The sequence below is a fragment of the Malaclemys terrapin genome, chromosome 1, assembly GCF_027887155.1.
Source record: "Malaclemys terrapin pileata isolate rMalTer1 chromosome 1, rMalTer1.hap1, whole genome shotgun sequence".
NCBI lineage: Eukaryota > Metazoa > Chordata > Testudines > Emydidae > Malaclemys > Malaclemys terrapin.
In genome coordinates this window covers 24,411,802-24,427,548 of record NC_071505.1, presented here as the reverse complement: position 1 = coordinate 24,427,548, position 15,747 = coordinate 24,411,802, and the positions used below count along the sequence as shown (strand labels likewise).

Sequence of the window (15,747 nt, the reverse complement as noted above, 5' to 3'; positions counted from 1 at the left end):
GCCCCTGAGCCCCGGCGCTCCCAGCCGCCTCTGCAGCTGGTAGCTCTGGGGTGATTTAAAGGCCCTGGAGCTCCCAGCCACAGCTGGAGCCCCAGGGCCTTTAAATTTGGAAAGGCCCCGCCTCTTCCAGTTGAGGCCATGCCCCCGCTCAGGACTCCGTACCGGTAAGTCCTTTAAGTTACTTTCACCCCTGCTTATGATCATCTTTCCCAACAGATCAAGATCACATTAACATGATGTTTGTACTCCAGTAGCCCAAAAAGCCAAAGTCACAATATTTCCAGGCCAAAGTTTCTGACTAAGCAAAACAAGAGAGTCATTCTACTCAAGTAGATTTTTGTTAAAGTATTTCAGACTGAAGAATTGGTTGCTACTCCCAAAAGTGGGACATGAAGCATCGAATGAACAGTCCAGCATCTAAAAGTGTAGATTCAGGGGTTGGTTTATGGTAATGAGATACAGAGCCTTCATATTACTGGTTCAAGTTTGCAGCATAGTGTCCAAGAGCAGTTACTGTGTCAGTTGGTTGGTGACCCTTCTGAAAACGGGCACTAACTGAAATCGTTCAATCTCTGCAGTCTTCAAAGACTGCACAGACACGGAAATGAAAGCTTCGATAGTGCAAGCTGCCTCACATGAGCAGACTCTTAAGCTGCAGTCAATGAACATCTACATGGGCACAGGGCTCACCCTTGGGGGCAGCTGCAGGATCAGGGCCTCTACTCCATCCTCACAGCTGGAAGTTCAGGGCTGAAATACATTAGCAGGGCAGCATGAAAACAGTTTTGCCACTGGATGTCATTTACGTTGGTAGCCCTTAAAACAAACTCCAACCCAGCTACTTTCTGAACTAAAAATTCATTAAAAAGGGGAAGGGAAAAAAAACGTATCTCTGGGTGACACTTTTCCACAGAATTGAAATGGTGCTCAGAAGTGAAACTTTTCAAAAACTACATGATTTGCCATCTTTGTTGTAACTATTGACATATGTTTTATTTCACTGCAGGTGTTTATGGAGAGCTCTTCCCCACACAGCTGTGCTGAGTACATTTCAGGCCTGCCAAAGTTAATACAGCTTGCACTTACTGCAAATGCTATTTGTCTGGAAGAAATTCAAAGCAATGCTCTTATTCTCAAGGGTGGAATAAAATAATGAAATGTAGAGATCCAGTGTCACAGGGCTTACCAGGAGGCAGGGGTATACACATTCCATTGGCAGCTTCTAGAATCCGACTCATGATGTGGAAAGCTGCAAACTCTGCCGCGCTTCCTCGCTTGTCCCTGGCATTTAATAAAACAGCCTGTTAGCAGCCAAAGACATCGAACTCCCCTCATGGCTTAGTCACTTTGTGTCACAGTTAAATGAACGCATTTTAAACAGAAGGAATTCATTGTCCTGAGATACCATCTTGGTTTATTTAAGAGTTAAAGTTACTGGATTCTAGTTCTTGTTAACAATTTGAAACGTGGCCATACATAATCTATGTGGAGCCCCCTGCTCACAGCATACATACAAGTCTGCCATTAAACAAGGAACTACAACTTTCTAAGTAGAGTACCTAAAGTTAGACACTTCCTGTCTGTAAGTATCTGCATAGGGATGTAAGTGGCCTGATTTTTCAGCACCCACAACCCAGACTCAAACCAATAGGAGCTCAGTGAGGCTTTTCTTTATGTACCCCCGCCCCCAACTAGTTGAAACTGTCCTCTATTGCCTACCTGGTGCTGGGTTTTCAGTCAGGTATTAGCAATATAAATACTACCAAAAACCACTCATGGCAAGGTGGACTTGGCAAAACCATTTTGCCACATTCTATAAAACTTGCTGCAGATTAATGGAAAACTCTTGCTTACAAGCAGAGAACACAGGACTGAAGACTGTATTTCCTCCAAACAGCTTCCATTATCCGACAGATCAGATCCAGCTAAAACAAAAAGGAATGTGGATGAGTTCTTGTGTGGAAGGCCATTAGCCTCTGCTAGCATTTCCAACACCAGTTCACATGATAACAATGTGTGGATTTTAGGTCTCCTCTGATAATTCCAATCAGGACTTCAGTCGTTCCCATCACTTTCCCAACATCTGAGATGGGGAAGCTGCCTCCTTTAATCAATGTCTCTCTCATGCACAAGAAATCCTAAAGCTAAATTCTGAATTTACCAGTATCCCTACAGCGTGCATAGCCAAGCCAGCCAACGCACATTATTTAACTACAAACAGATGTGAAAAGACTCCGTGATTGTGAGGCAAATGAAAACATAATGGCTACCTGGTTGGGCCTTTTGGTGGGGAGAGGACTCAAGGTCCCAATCCAACTGACGAATGTTAAAAGCAGTGGGATATTCAATTCGCTGCACAAGTCTAAAGGGGAAGGAGGGGAGACCACAAGCTTCCTGCCTGTGAGTTGCAGACCCACCAAGCAAGAGGCGAGTGCACACAAGTGAGCTTTTCTCCTCAGACCTTCCCCAGTTCAGTCTCTCTTCTTAGCTGATTTCCAATACCCACAAACAAGTGTTCAGCCCACACAGTCTTTCTTGTGCTCCCTGGCTGACCTCCAGCTCAGAACTATTGGCCAGTGCCAGCTCCTAGCTCCACTCACCAGAACCTGCCCTTGTATGAGAAGGTTGAAAGGATTTCCTAAACATGCTCAGTGCAGCGTACAAGTCCAGCCTCATTACCAAAACCTCAACTGCCACATAGGGCTGTTTGGAATAATCCCATTAATGTTAAATGAGAAGTGTTTTTGTAGCTCAACACCACCGCAAACATCTGGCATGTCTCTAACGCCGTTCATCTGGGGGGGCTCAAAATTCTTTAGAAACACTAGTTTGGAGGGATTAACTGAACACTCCTAAGGCAAGTATCATCCCCATGTTCCTGGGGGATAAGAAGGCACAGAGAAGTTAAAGTTTACTTCCCCACGGTACAGTGATGAACTCCTTGTACAAGCCAGATAACTCTGACTAACATTCCAATATTTTCCAAGTTCGAAACTTTTTGGACGTGATGGGAAATTCCAGTTGAAATACTCTGGAGTTCAGCAGTTTCTCTTTCATTTCCAGGAAATTACAATGACTTCCAATTTTCAGGCATGAGCCAGAAAATCCACACCTCCTGTCTGGAAAGGCTTTCATTTCTGGTCCAGCAAGCAACAGAGTCCTTAGTCTAACTATACTCTGGCTACATCTGGAGTTTTAGCTATATCTGAAGATCGGCACATAGTAGGGAAGAGAAGTTTCTAAAGGAGTTCCCAACAGTTATGCCACAGTCATTTGCTATGCTATTACTTGCATGACAATATTGGATGACTACAGGGACTTGGTAGAGTTTGAGTAAGCACATACTTATCCAGCGTCTACCCAGTTCAGAAAAATTGCAGCTTAAAGGTGTCATTTGGTTCAGTTATAATGATGTAACCAGGTTTTGAGTGTGTGCAAGTCTTTTTACGTTGTTTGTATTAGGGGAGGGATAGCTCACTGGTTTGAGCATTGGCCTGCTGAACCCAGGGTTGTGAGTTCAATCCTTAAGGGGGCCACTTAGGGATCTGGAGCAAAATCAGTACTTGGTCCTGCTAGTGAAGGCAGGGGGCTGGACTCAATGACCTTTCAGGGTCCCTTCCAGTTCTATGAGATAGGTATATCTCCATATATTTTGTGGGGAAGGATAGCTCAATGGTTTGAGCATTGGCCTACTAAGCCCAAGTTTATGAGTTCAATCCTTGAGGGGGCCATTTAGGGATCTGCGGCAAAAAAAAGTTGGGGATTGGCCCTGCTTTGAGCAGGGAGTTGGACTAGATGACCTCCTGAGGTCCCGTCCAACCCTAATATTCTATGATTCTATTCTGATAGCACTTCAGAGTCCCCACTGTGCTAGGCTGTACAAAGACAATCCCTGCCCCACAGTTCCTGCAATCAAATATACAAGACAAAGTGCAGGGAAAAGGAAGCATTGTTGTTGTTTTCCAGATGGGGGACAGTAAGTGACTTGCCCACGGTCACCTAGTGAGTCTGCGGTAGAACAGGACATGAACATTAATCCAGTGCATTAACCACCAGAACATTCTCCATCTCAGTAAGAATGAACATGGAGTAGAAGCTGGTAGAGCAGTATAAGCCTCATCTCTTGGTAAACTTAAAACTGAACTGGAGAAAATCCAGGTTAAAAAAAACATCAGTAGCAAAATGGACTAGACCAGCCAATAGTGCAGTGACAGGGTTAATATTTTCTAGAGCGCCTATGCCACTTTTGAATTTTTATGCCTTACTTTCCGAGATGCTGAGGTTCCACTGAGGTACTCAGCCACTCTGGCTTTTCTAAGGTACTTCTGTGATGATTAATGCTGCATGTTTGTCACGGAGATCACGGAAGTCATGGATTCTGTGACTTTCCGTGACTTCTGCAGCAGCAGTTTGGGTGTGTGGGAGGGGACTCAGGGCTATGGCTGGGGCAGAGGGTTGAGATACAGGGGGGCACTTACCTGGGGGTGGCGCTTCCCGGCTCCCACCAGCATGTCCCTGCAGCTCATAGGCGGAGGGGCCCGGGGGCTTTGCACACTGCCTGTGCCTGCAGGTGCTGCTCCCGCAGCTCCCATTGGCTGGGGTTCCCAGCCAATGGGAGCTGCTGAGCTAGCACTTGTGGCAGGAGCAGCGTGTGGCGTCCCCCTGGCCTTCCCGCCCCCTACAGCAGACCCCCGGACCAAGTTTTAGTCAGGGGTCTATAGAAAAAGTCATGGACAGGTCATGGGCTGTGAATTTTTGTTTAATGCCCATGACCCATCCATGACTTTTACTGAAAATACCTGTTACTAAAACGTAGCCGTAGTGATGATCTATGAAGGCTAAGAACAAAACGAAACCCATTTTTCATTACCTCCTGCTTGGCTGGTTCCTGCCCTGCCATACACTGCTGAGATTACATTAAAGAATGCTGGAAAGAGAATCACATTCAGGCCACCTGACCGATAAATGGGGTATGGGAAACGGGCGGGGGGGGGGGGCAAGTGGGGCAATTTGCCCTAGACCCTGGGTCCCGCAGGGGCCCCCACGAGAATATCGGAGGCTCCCACCCGCCTTCGCCTTCCCCCATCCCCAGCGCCTCAGCGCACCACGTCCAGGAGCGGCCCTGGACAGCGCTGCGGCGGTATGGCTCGGGCGGGGCCTGAGGTCCTCCTGCTCGGAGCTGCGTGGTAAGGGGGGCGGGACTGCGAGCTCCGGCGGGCCGAGCGGCTGGAGCTCCTGGATGCGGCTCGCTGAGGCTCTGGGAGAGCGGGGAAGCGGCATGGTAAGACCCTCTGAGCTGGGCACCCCCAGACCCTCAGCTCCGAGCCTAGCCCCTCTGAGCCGGGCACCCCCCGACCCCATCCCCCCCAGCCCTGACCCCCAGCTCCAAGCCCAGCCCCTCTGAACCGGACATCCCCCCTGACTCCATCCCCACACAACCCTGACCCCCAGCTCCGAGCCCAGCCCCTCTGAACCGGACATCCCCCCTGACTCCATCCCCACACAACCCTGACCCCCAGCTCCGAGCCCAGCCCCTCTGAACCGGACATCCCCCCTGACCCCATCCCCACACAACCCTGACCCCCAGCTCCGAGCCCAGACCCTCTAAGCCGGGCACCCCCCGACCCAGAGCCCAGCTCCCCACCCAGCCTTGGGCAACAGTAGCGCCACCCCCAGGCAGCGACAGCCCATTGGCACCAACCATCACCATCACCCAGCGACAGCCCATTATGTAATTGCAAATGTATACATACCATTAAAGCATTTAATGTTTTTAAATAATGTATTTTGTGTATTTTCAAATTATTAAAAAATAATTTTTGAATGTATTTCACTGGTTATTTTTTACATTTCCAAATACATGTTACTATAGTATTGCAATTTTTTTTTATGGCAGGGGCCCCCGAAATTGCTTTGCCCCAGGCCCCCTGTATCCTCTGGGTGGCCCTGATGGGAAATGTAAAGATGTTATGAATTTAGTGAGAACTCCCAATCAGGATGAGGGGAGATCCAGGTCTAGTGATAGACTTCTAAACAAAGCTTGCAAAGTGTGCCAGCCAAATGGCTGGAGTAATTTTTATGGGCATCTTGCCTGTGTTTATAACAACTTTGTTTAGTTTCTGTTAAGGCGCCTATGGGAATGGAAGCCTATAAATTGCATATTAAGAGAATTCTTACTTTAAGTGACATTAAAGAGCAAAATTCATCATAAATTTTGTTATTAAATAGTGGGGGTTATTTTAAAGGCTCAATCTAAATTGATTTGTTTTGCCAGAAACTTTGGCAGAACAGGGCTAACTAAGCATTCTGACCCCAAGAAGTTCTTGTCTTTGTTTACATTAAGATGGAACACATGAAAATCAGAAAACTGTAGCAAAAGAGAAAATGCATCCCAGTTCTACTTTAAGCATCAAGCATTCATGCTGCAAGGAATCTTATAGTTCTTATTTTATCAGTGACTAGTTTTCTTCTCCAATATTTCTTCTTATTATAGACACACACATCTAGAAAATAGATACTGGTTACTGAGCCATGAGCCATGCACAAGACACAGAGAAAGACAGTCCTTGCCCAGAGAAAATGATCTAAAAAACCTAGTTCCAACAGTAACTTAAATTTGGAAAATAAGGGGAAAAAATTCAAACTAACCAGTTTTGAAACATAGTCCAGAACTATCTGGTCAATCTTCGTTTTTCCAACATATTGTAGATGCCTCATAAGATGATCTTTCAACTGAGCAACCATCTGGAAAAGGAAAACAGCCTTGTAGGTGCCTTCTCAAAGTTCAAGCAGGTGCAAGTGCCAATTCACATGAACTAGCACAACAATCTTCTGTCTCTGGCAAACAAGCATGATTTGCACTGAGATCACTGGCTCTCACACATTCTCGCCAAAGAAAAAAGTGATTTTAAACAGCCAAAATGATAACTTAGTACAGATCCAGCTCAATGGACCAATGAACATAACACAAGGCTTTCAACTATCCCTGGATCACGCTTCTCTGCCTAACAGGAGAAAGCCTGCAATTCTAAATCTCTATAAACACTACTACGTTACAGTGGCTGCATATATCACAACACATGGCTACAACTTCTACACAGTCCTTCACCTGGAAGAAAAGAGGATTCTTAAATATTCCAGTTCTCAGCATTCAACTTTAGGTCCTGGAGAAAGAATTAGTAGGATTTGGATGAGAGGGCCAGACAGAGAGGAGTCCAAAATGAACCCTAGATTTTGAGTGGCAGAGAACAGGAGAGGTGCTGAGGGTTTCAGAGGCAAGATGAGTTCAGTTCTATCCGTGCTGAGTTTGAACAGGTCACGAAATCTGCAGGAGATTTCCAACAGATTGGCTACGATTTGGGACTGGATGGAGCGGGACAGCTCAGGAGTGGAGATCTAAATTTGTGAGTCATCAGCATGCAGTCAGTAGATGAAGCCATGTGAGATCACCCAGGGAAAATGGAGTAAAAGAGGAGGTGGCCCACGAATAGATGTAGTGGGGTTACAAGTGAAGTGGAGGGCAGGTGAGAAAAAGGAGAAAATGAAAAGGGTGTTAAGTGGGGAGCAGGAAAAGGAAAAATGATCATGGGGGATCTTGTTGATCTTCTCTTTGAAAGTTGGCCAGCTCTTGCAAAGAGGGAGGAGGACATGGGAGAGGGATTAGAAGGGAGTTAAAAACTGAAAGTGACAGGGGCTTGGGATGATGCCCAGTGAGGATGGCAAGTCAGTGTTTAGGCAAGAAGCAGGGCTGCCCAGAGGGGGGGGGCAAGTGGGGCAATTTGCCCCAGGCTCCGGACCCCACAGGGGCCCCCACGAGAGTGTTTCGGGACCCCTGAAGCAGAGTCCTTCATTTGTTCCGGGGGCCCCGGAAAACTCTCCCAGGGCCCGGGACCCCGGAGCTTTTTCCGCTCCGGGTCTTCGGCTGCAATTCAGTGGCAGGGGGGTCCTTCTGCCCGGGGACCCGCCGCCAAAGTGCCGGGTCTTCGGCGGCGGGGACCCCAGGCCCCCTGAATCCTCTGGGCAGCCCTGGCAAGGAGTACAGCAGCATATAAGAAAAAGAGCAAGCTTGTACTGGAGGAAGTCAGGTTTTGACAGATTAGCTTTTAGCGATGATCTACCTCCTAATTTTCATTTTTAGGGATTAGTGTCTTGACCTGGGAGAAGGGAACCAAACTGATTCCTGCATGGCAGCATGTTCTGTCCCATTTCTAGTCCCAACACTGATTAGCCTAAATCAGTGGTGGGCAACCTGCGGCCCATCAGGGTAATCCACTGGCGGGCCGTGAGACAGTTTGTTTACATTGACCGTCCGCAGGCACGGCTGCCCAGTGGCCGTGGTTCACTGTTCCCACCCAATGGGAGCTGCAGGCGGCCGTGCCTGTGGACAGTCTACGTAAACAAACTGTCTCGTGGCCTGCCAGCGGATCACCCTGAGGGGCTGCAGGTTGCCCGCCACTGGTCTAAGTGATCTTCTAGTGAACCACTGAATAAAAGACTTGGCAAGAAAAACTACAAATAAATACTATCGAACTTATTCTTTACATTGATTAAGGTTGCATGTCTTCTACTGCACAGAATGTAACAAAAACACTTACTAGTCCGATTAATAATCGCTGCTGGTAGTCTTCCTCTTGAAAAAGAGGAACTAGCCTTTCCTCTGAAATAAACAGAATTAATATCATTCAAATGCATGATTCTGCAGAATTAGTGAGAGACCTCAGGGACTCCAAAACCACTTAGAAATGAGGAAAAACAAACAGGAGGCATAGCGTTCCCATTCCTAGACAGATTCAGAGAAGAGTGACGGAACAGAAAATTGTCACAAGGCAGTCTTCCCCAGCTGCTCTAAGATGGAGGCATTTGTGAAAAAAGCTTATTCTCTCCCCTCAGTTCTCTTATACAATAGCATCACACTTTGTTTCTATAGCTCTTTCCCTCAATCTCCAAGACAAATGTTGCCACCACCATTAGCCCTTTAGAGCCGGCAGGTCCAGAAAATCCAGTGGTAACAAGAATACAAAATGCACACTGTTCAGATCTTGACATTTACAACTCTCACCAAGGGCAAACATCTGGGCGGGTTTGCTATACAACTGGTTAGAGCAAAGTAGCCTTTTCACAGAATGCACCTCCTACACTCACAGCAGAACTCTTTGGCCTGGCTATTTCAGTTACAAATTGCTGAGTAAGGTGAATCTAAATATCCGACAGCACTCCCTTTAACTGCATGGAAGAAAGAGGTTACAAAACAAAAGAACAGGTATAGAACACAACAGGCAGAGCTTGGCATCTTCTGACTCCTTACGCGTTCTTCCTGTCCTACGAGATCAAACTAACAGCCTGACTCTGCAAGATGCCGAGCAGCTCCACTTTCATGGACTGGGATTAGAGGGCTTCACTTGACATCTTGCAGAAACAGGCCCCTAAATTTTTAAGCATTTCCCTTTAACTATCTTTTGCCTGCCTTGAAGTATATGTATTTAGCTGCTCCTTGGGCAAGCCACTTAGCCCCCTCTACCTCACTTTCCCTATCCGTACAAAGATGGGTCTGGCTATCCCCATTTTAAAATGCCTGGAGATCTATGGATAAAATGACCTAGGTAAATGCTCACTATTACTATTACTAACTGGAAAGTCTATAGGCACAGTTGAGGTTCTGGCACGAATGAACTATTCAGACAAGTGTATGGTTCTTAAACCAACATCTTTAGAAGACAGGGCAGTGGTTGCAGTGTAAGGCTACAGAAATTTAGCTAAGGCCACTTGGGGTCCTAAAAGTCAGACTCCAAAGCAATGATTGAAGGAGAGGGAAGAGGATCATAATGTTGGATACTGGAAGTTAATGTTGCCTTTATATTCTAGACATGTTTGGATTTGTTTAAAGCTTTTAAATGAGTGACCAATATTTAGACTAGCACAGTGATGTAAAGGAGGTGGGGCTGCAGTCTGGAAATCTTGATCAGCTTGTGAATGGAAACCTGAATCACATGACAAAAGCGACACTTAAAGAATAAGAGAGGTCCTGAAAGCCTCAAATGCCTAGCAATGGAAACAAGAATACAGTAGCAACTTATGATTTGTCAATGAATTTTATGGAAACTAAGTTTTAACTAAGTTTTAAACTAATAAGTAGGGGTCTTGACGGTCATTCTAGCATTTCTGAAATGATTCCAAGATGCTACTGATCAGCTCTGCTCAGCCACTGATGGAGGCTAGTGCCTTGTCTCCATGAGGATTTTTCTACCATAATCTCCCAATGGGTGCAGCTCTGTAGCGGTAGCACTGTAGAAAGCTGTAAGAAGACAAAGCTCAGATGTTTGTCAGTCATCTATCCCTGCTTTAAGGAAAACTCCTTGTGTAGATAAAGCCTAGATGGCTGTGTTTGTCTAGATCATTTTCAAAGGCGCTCTTCAGTCTCACCCAGGTCTCCTGACGCTGTAACTATACATCAGAGAGAGACTCTATTCCTGCATTTTAGTTATCCAACTTTACCTGCCTCATCCCTCAGATCCTTCAATGGCAAACAGGTTCAAACATATTTGAAAATGAATGTTTCAGGCCATGGTATGTAGACTGTAACCATTTCAGCATCCCACCTAGCCACAGACTGCATCAGTGCATGTTTTCCTTACCCAAGTTCCATTCAGCAAGATTGGAAAGCACCCTAGGGAGGGAAAACTGAATTTAAATACAGCTTCAAAAGGATAGACACACACCGAAAAGTTACGTATCTACATGCAGCTAATCAGATTTAAAATTGCATGTATTGGCCATGTTAAACTAGCTCAGTTTATTAAGGATAGTGGCATTAACTTAATTTTAACATGTTTTTAAAGGAAGAAATCTTCATTTCTAACGGTCAGTCTTAAAGCCCAGAATGCTGGATTCCCTGGACAGTTTTGTGGCCATCATCAGGAGTCCCTGATGACCTGGGTTGACTGACACCTGGGTGACCTCCCATAGGTGAGGTGAATTGGCCAGGTAATAACATGTAATAACAGTGAGATGCACCCAGTTTCACAGCACTTTTAAGTCCAGAATGGTCCACTTAAAACACAGCATTCACTTAATCAGAATAAGGAAGGGTAAAATCACCAATATTTTACCTACTTCTTTGCATTCTCAAAAATATTCCTCAAATATGTTGTGGTTCTTCTTTCCTCGGCTTTCTACATTGAAAAAACAGTTGCAGAACTATTAAAATTCAGCCACATAAAAGATCGATGAGAAACAGTGCTAGCTTTCCCTTCTAATGGGGATAATTCTACAGTAGTGCCTCTCAATCACTTTGAAAAGCACAACCTGCAACTGGTAGAACTCAAGAAACCCACAGAAAGCTAGTGTAGCAGAAATCCAAGCCCCCAACCTGGTGGCAGATTGTGGAATTCAGATCCTATCTGAACCTATAGGTAAGAATTACAATCACTGACTGCCCCCCCATAAGAGCTACCCAATTTCCTCATCAAATGTCTAATGATATGAGTTCCAACAACTTAATTCTTTACTTCTGTATTCAGCTTTAAAACAATGCTCACATCATGGAAACATAATGATGGATGCTTATCCAACCTGTTCATTTACCTCTTCTGAAAGTAGCTTATACCATTCTCTCCTGAGCACATTGTTGTTGTAATGCAGGTGTGGCTCAGCGTATTTCACACACTCCAGGTTTAAGTTTAGCTTTTCCCAGAAGCCTTTACAATTTTGAACCTACAAATATATAAACAAAAGCATGAAATTGCACAGTTGTAAAACTATCTATTGAGTTTATCGCTCAAATGACGACATGAGAGAATGATGATAAATGCAGGGTTGGAAATCAGTCTTGGGCTATTGGTTTTTAAAGCCATTCTTGTACGGAGAAATTATTACTACTATATAAGAAAGCTATGAAACCTCTTACACAAAGGTTCTCTTTCAGCGTAGCAGGTGAACAACCTGCCCATTTTGCACAGAGGGAACGTTAGCTGAACAATGCAGACACTTGGTTCTTTCAAATATTCTCCCATTTGATATTTCTTTTCTTTGTTTGGCAGTGGCTTTCTCCTCCTCAGCCATAACTCTGCATTATACTGGCACGCCAAGGTTTGTACCATTACAGAATTGCATTAGCACTTTTGTTATAGAGTCCTATTTGGGAAGTTGATATAACAAACTCAGCCCAGAAAAAAAGCTTTTCCACAGCATTTTTTAAACCTTTTATTTTAACTTTGAAATTGACTTAAAACCTAGGAGGGTAACAGGAAAAACCAAACACATACAATTCTGGTTTCCTGAGCCTGTTTTTGCACCTAAAATTCCACACTGGGTCTGACTTTAATTTATTTCTTTTAAATGGAAATTTGAGGCCATTATTAAGGGTCAGCAGCGTGCACTGTACTGGACAGGACATAGTTGAACCCCCACACACACATTTTTAAGCTTTACTCCTATATTCCTGTCACCCCTCCTGTTCGTCTGTCTTTCCTGGCACACCTTTCCAACCACCGCCATCATCTTAGCAACACTTTGGGGGCACCAGCAGGCTTTTAGCTGCCTCTGCCCCTTGCCAGTTTTCTTACCTTTAATAATTGCCACAATGAAGTTACCAAGAAAACTAAAACGGCAGTTCTGACACTGTTTCATAGCATGGAGCACATCTTACTGGAGAAAGTGACACATGAAAACCTCGCCTCCTTCCCTGCACTTTAATTCATACTCATATGGACCACTTCCCTTCCACTGTCAGTCACACAAAAATCCTGTGGCAACTACAGCGATGGCTTACACAGAAAAGGAACATCAGGAAAATAACGTCAGGGAAATAATGTATTTTTAGCTGTAGTTTAATGTAGTTTAGCAGTGGGAAAGCAAAGATAGGAACCAGCATCTTGCCCGTCCTGATCTGGAGACCACCTGTTGCCCACAGTATCCAATCTCTGGTCTAAGACTCAAAATATTTTGAATAAAACAGCACTCAATAGAAGATGAAGAGAAAAACCAAGAGTAAATGTTCTAAACATCCTATCTGGTCTAGGTTGGGATAGCTGCATAGTCAGTGAAAGTAAAATCCTGCACTTTCAGTGGGTCAAACAAGAATTCATCTATCCTAGCACGGCAGGGTTTGTGTTAGACCATCAGATGCTTTCCTCCTTTCAGCCCTGCAGCATCCACAAGGCCCATCTGAGTTAGTGTGCCCTCAGAGTCAGGGACCTACCTCCCTGGAGACCAGTCCATTATTCCTCCAGGTATCTTCGAGGGCAGGCATGACCACCTTAATTGCTCTAATTTTTAAACAAACATTATAGTCCATTTTCCCTTGTATGTTGCATCTTCATTCAATATTGCATGGAACTGCTGCCCTGAGCAAACAAGCTGTTTTCTGTCCTTTGCCCCTTAACATTATTTCACATCTGCTTTTGAACCTGACTAGCTGGCTATTGGAAAATCCATCACATGTACCCTTTCTTTGCATAGCACTCAAAGTTCACTTGCTCCTGAGTAGTCCTATCTTTCTAGAAGCTACTGGCTCTTTCTCCCCCAGAAGGCTCTGACACAAACCTATTCTCCATCAATCACAGCTTTAAATATAATAGTTTAAAGCTTTCAAAAAAGGGACTAGTGATTTTGGTGCCAAACTTGAGATACTTTAAAGGAGACTAATTTTCAGAAAGTGCTGAGCAACCATCCACCCAAAAAACCCCATAGTCCCTTTTAAAGGTATCTAAAATGGAGTACCCAAAATCATTTCAAAAAGTACAGGCACATGTGACTATTCACTTAATTTCCTATTTCTCCAGTTGCACTCGAGATCAGGCATGACTTTGAAAGACAACCTACAATCCATCACAGCGAATTATGACACACTCCCACATAATTATGAGGAGACCCAGGCTAACTTTTAAAGTGTATAGTATGGTTTAACTATACTCCCCAACTTTCGTGCAGCCTTAGCTGATAAGGGTCAGTCTGGGTTTTAACATAGTTTAATTAGGTTAAGCACTTTAGGTTAACACAACTGACAGATTTTTGGTAGCGAATAGGCAAAATAACTAACTCTACAACATATTACTACAGTATTTTTTGGCATAAGTGTTACTGTTAGGTTAACAACAGCCAGAATATACAACAAGGATGACATCTAGTGACGAGTTTAGATAGTTGCAATTGCACAACTCTATGGATCTCCTGCCAGTCCCCCCTTGCATTGTTTTCAAGCCATACAAACCCGTCTGACACGATGAAAAGCTGCTTTTGTCTGGTGAGTCCATAGCAAAGTGGCAGGCTTGAAGATTAAAATTTGAGGTCACTGAAAACTAAAACCAGCAGCATCTTTTGGTCTCATTTAAAATGTCACCAGTTAAAATAAAGGATTGTGTGTTGCCTAAAGTCTTGGTTTTCTGTGGCCTGTCCAAAGAGAGAAACCAGGTCAGGCTGGGTAAGAACTGGAGGAAAGATCTCCATAATGCAGGTGGAAGTGGTGTTCATTCTGCAGGCTGCCCTGTACCACCGGACAGTACAGGATTAGTGGCCCAGCCTGATACTGTATTACTGACGGTGTCATTTTTCAGAGATGTCAAACCAAAGGTCCTCCCCACTTGTGAGGGCTTAAAAACCCCATGCCCTTTCCACAAGAGCAGTCGTGTCAGACTATATTTACCCAACACAGTGAGGACTACTTGCCTGAACTCCTCTTGCAGTTTTGAATGGCTACAGCGGTCCTCTTCACTGCCTATCGTATGGATCTGTGTTCTACCACCTAACTGGTGGTGGAGGAGGATGTATAACTAACTGCGATGAGAGGCACTAGGTAAATATGCAACAAAGCTCAATGCTTACTCCCTGCCTGCTCAGCAGGCCGGGTCACTCCCCCATGCCATGAGACTGCCTTTTCCAATGCCTGCCCCCTGGCCGATTGTGTGTGCCTCACTCTTTTCTTTCAAATTCTTCAAGATTCTTCCTTCCAGTTAGCCTTCCAATACAGACTTTTATCCCACTCTTCCTGACAGATTAAAACATGAGTGAGTATAAATATATTAATTTGTTCAAAGAAACTGATCAGATTTCTATGTAACACAAACAAACATATTCCATGAGCTTACAGTGGTGATCCTGGCCTCTCTCACAACCCCTTCTTCCCAAGCCTTGTGTATGTTATCCCTTGGTAGGCTGTTGAATTTAGGATCCATTTTCCTACTACATGTGGCGCACCCTCAAATGGGAAGGAATTCCCTGGGAGCACTCAGAACTTCACAAAGGACATGGGGCCCTTAAATAGAAAGTTCATCAGGGTTGGGAGATGTCATTGTGTCTGTGAAATGCCTCATGCACCTGAGAGACTGCAGAAATAATAAATAAAGGGCCAGATTCAATTCTATGTTCTGGCTGCTTTTTCACTCTTGGGCAACAAGAACCACCCAGAACCCCATTAACTGGCCAGTGAAACTGGGTCTATGGTGGTTTTGTATAATTGAAGCAGAGTAAACAAGCCAGAACAGAGCACTGAATCTGACCCCAGAGCATTTGTATCTTAGCGTCACATAAGAGTCAGAGCACTTTGCAGTCAAAAGTAGCAGAAAATAAGTGTCTTCAGTTTAACTTTATCCTTCTCAGTCTGTTTAGGTTTTTACACACAAGTAGGAAAGGAGTTTCACAATCAAGAAGTGCAGCTGCTAAAGACCTTTGCTCCCAGAAGCTTGAGGTTAAATCTCAGACAAACTAAACAGCCAGCTAAATGTTGACCTCAGTGAGCATATGCAGCATATGGTG

The 15,747-nt window shown here is 44.7% G+C and overlaps 1 protein-coding gene across 2 annotated transcripts in view; it reads right to left on the bottom strand.

Moving 5' to 3' along the window:
• The window catches only part of GSAP (gamma-secretase activating protein), a 72,150-nt gene that overhangs the window by 11,444 nt on the left and 44,959 nt on the right, over positions 1-15,747 (bottom strand). For both annotated transcript variants that reach the window (XM_054017661.1, XM_054017668.1), the window contains exons 20-26: positions 11,581-11,709; positions 11,110-11,168; positions 10,632-10,663; positions 8,595-8,656; positions 6,649-6,744; positions 1,855-1,925; positions 1,187-1,281 (exon numbers count right to left, since the gene is read on the bottom strand). In XM_054017661.1, the coding sequence (XP_053873636.1) occupies positions 1,187-1,281; positions 1,855-1,925; positions 6,649-6,744; positions 8,595-8,656; positions 10,632-10,663; positions 11,110-11,168; positions 11,581-11,709 (544 nt within the window). The remainder of the gene's footprint in view (positions 1-1,186; positions 1,282-1,854; positions 1,926-6,648; positions 6,745-8,594; positions 8,657-10,631; positions 10,664-11,109; positions 11,169-11,580; positions 11,710-15,747) is intronic.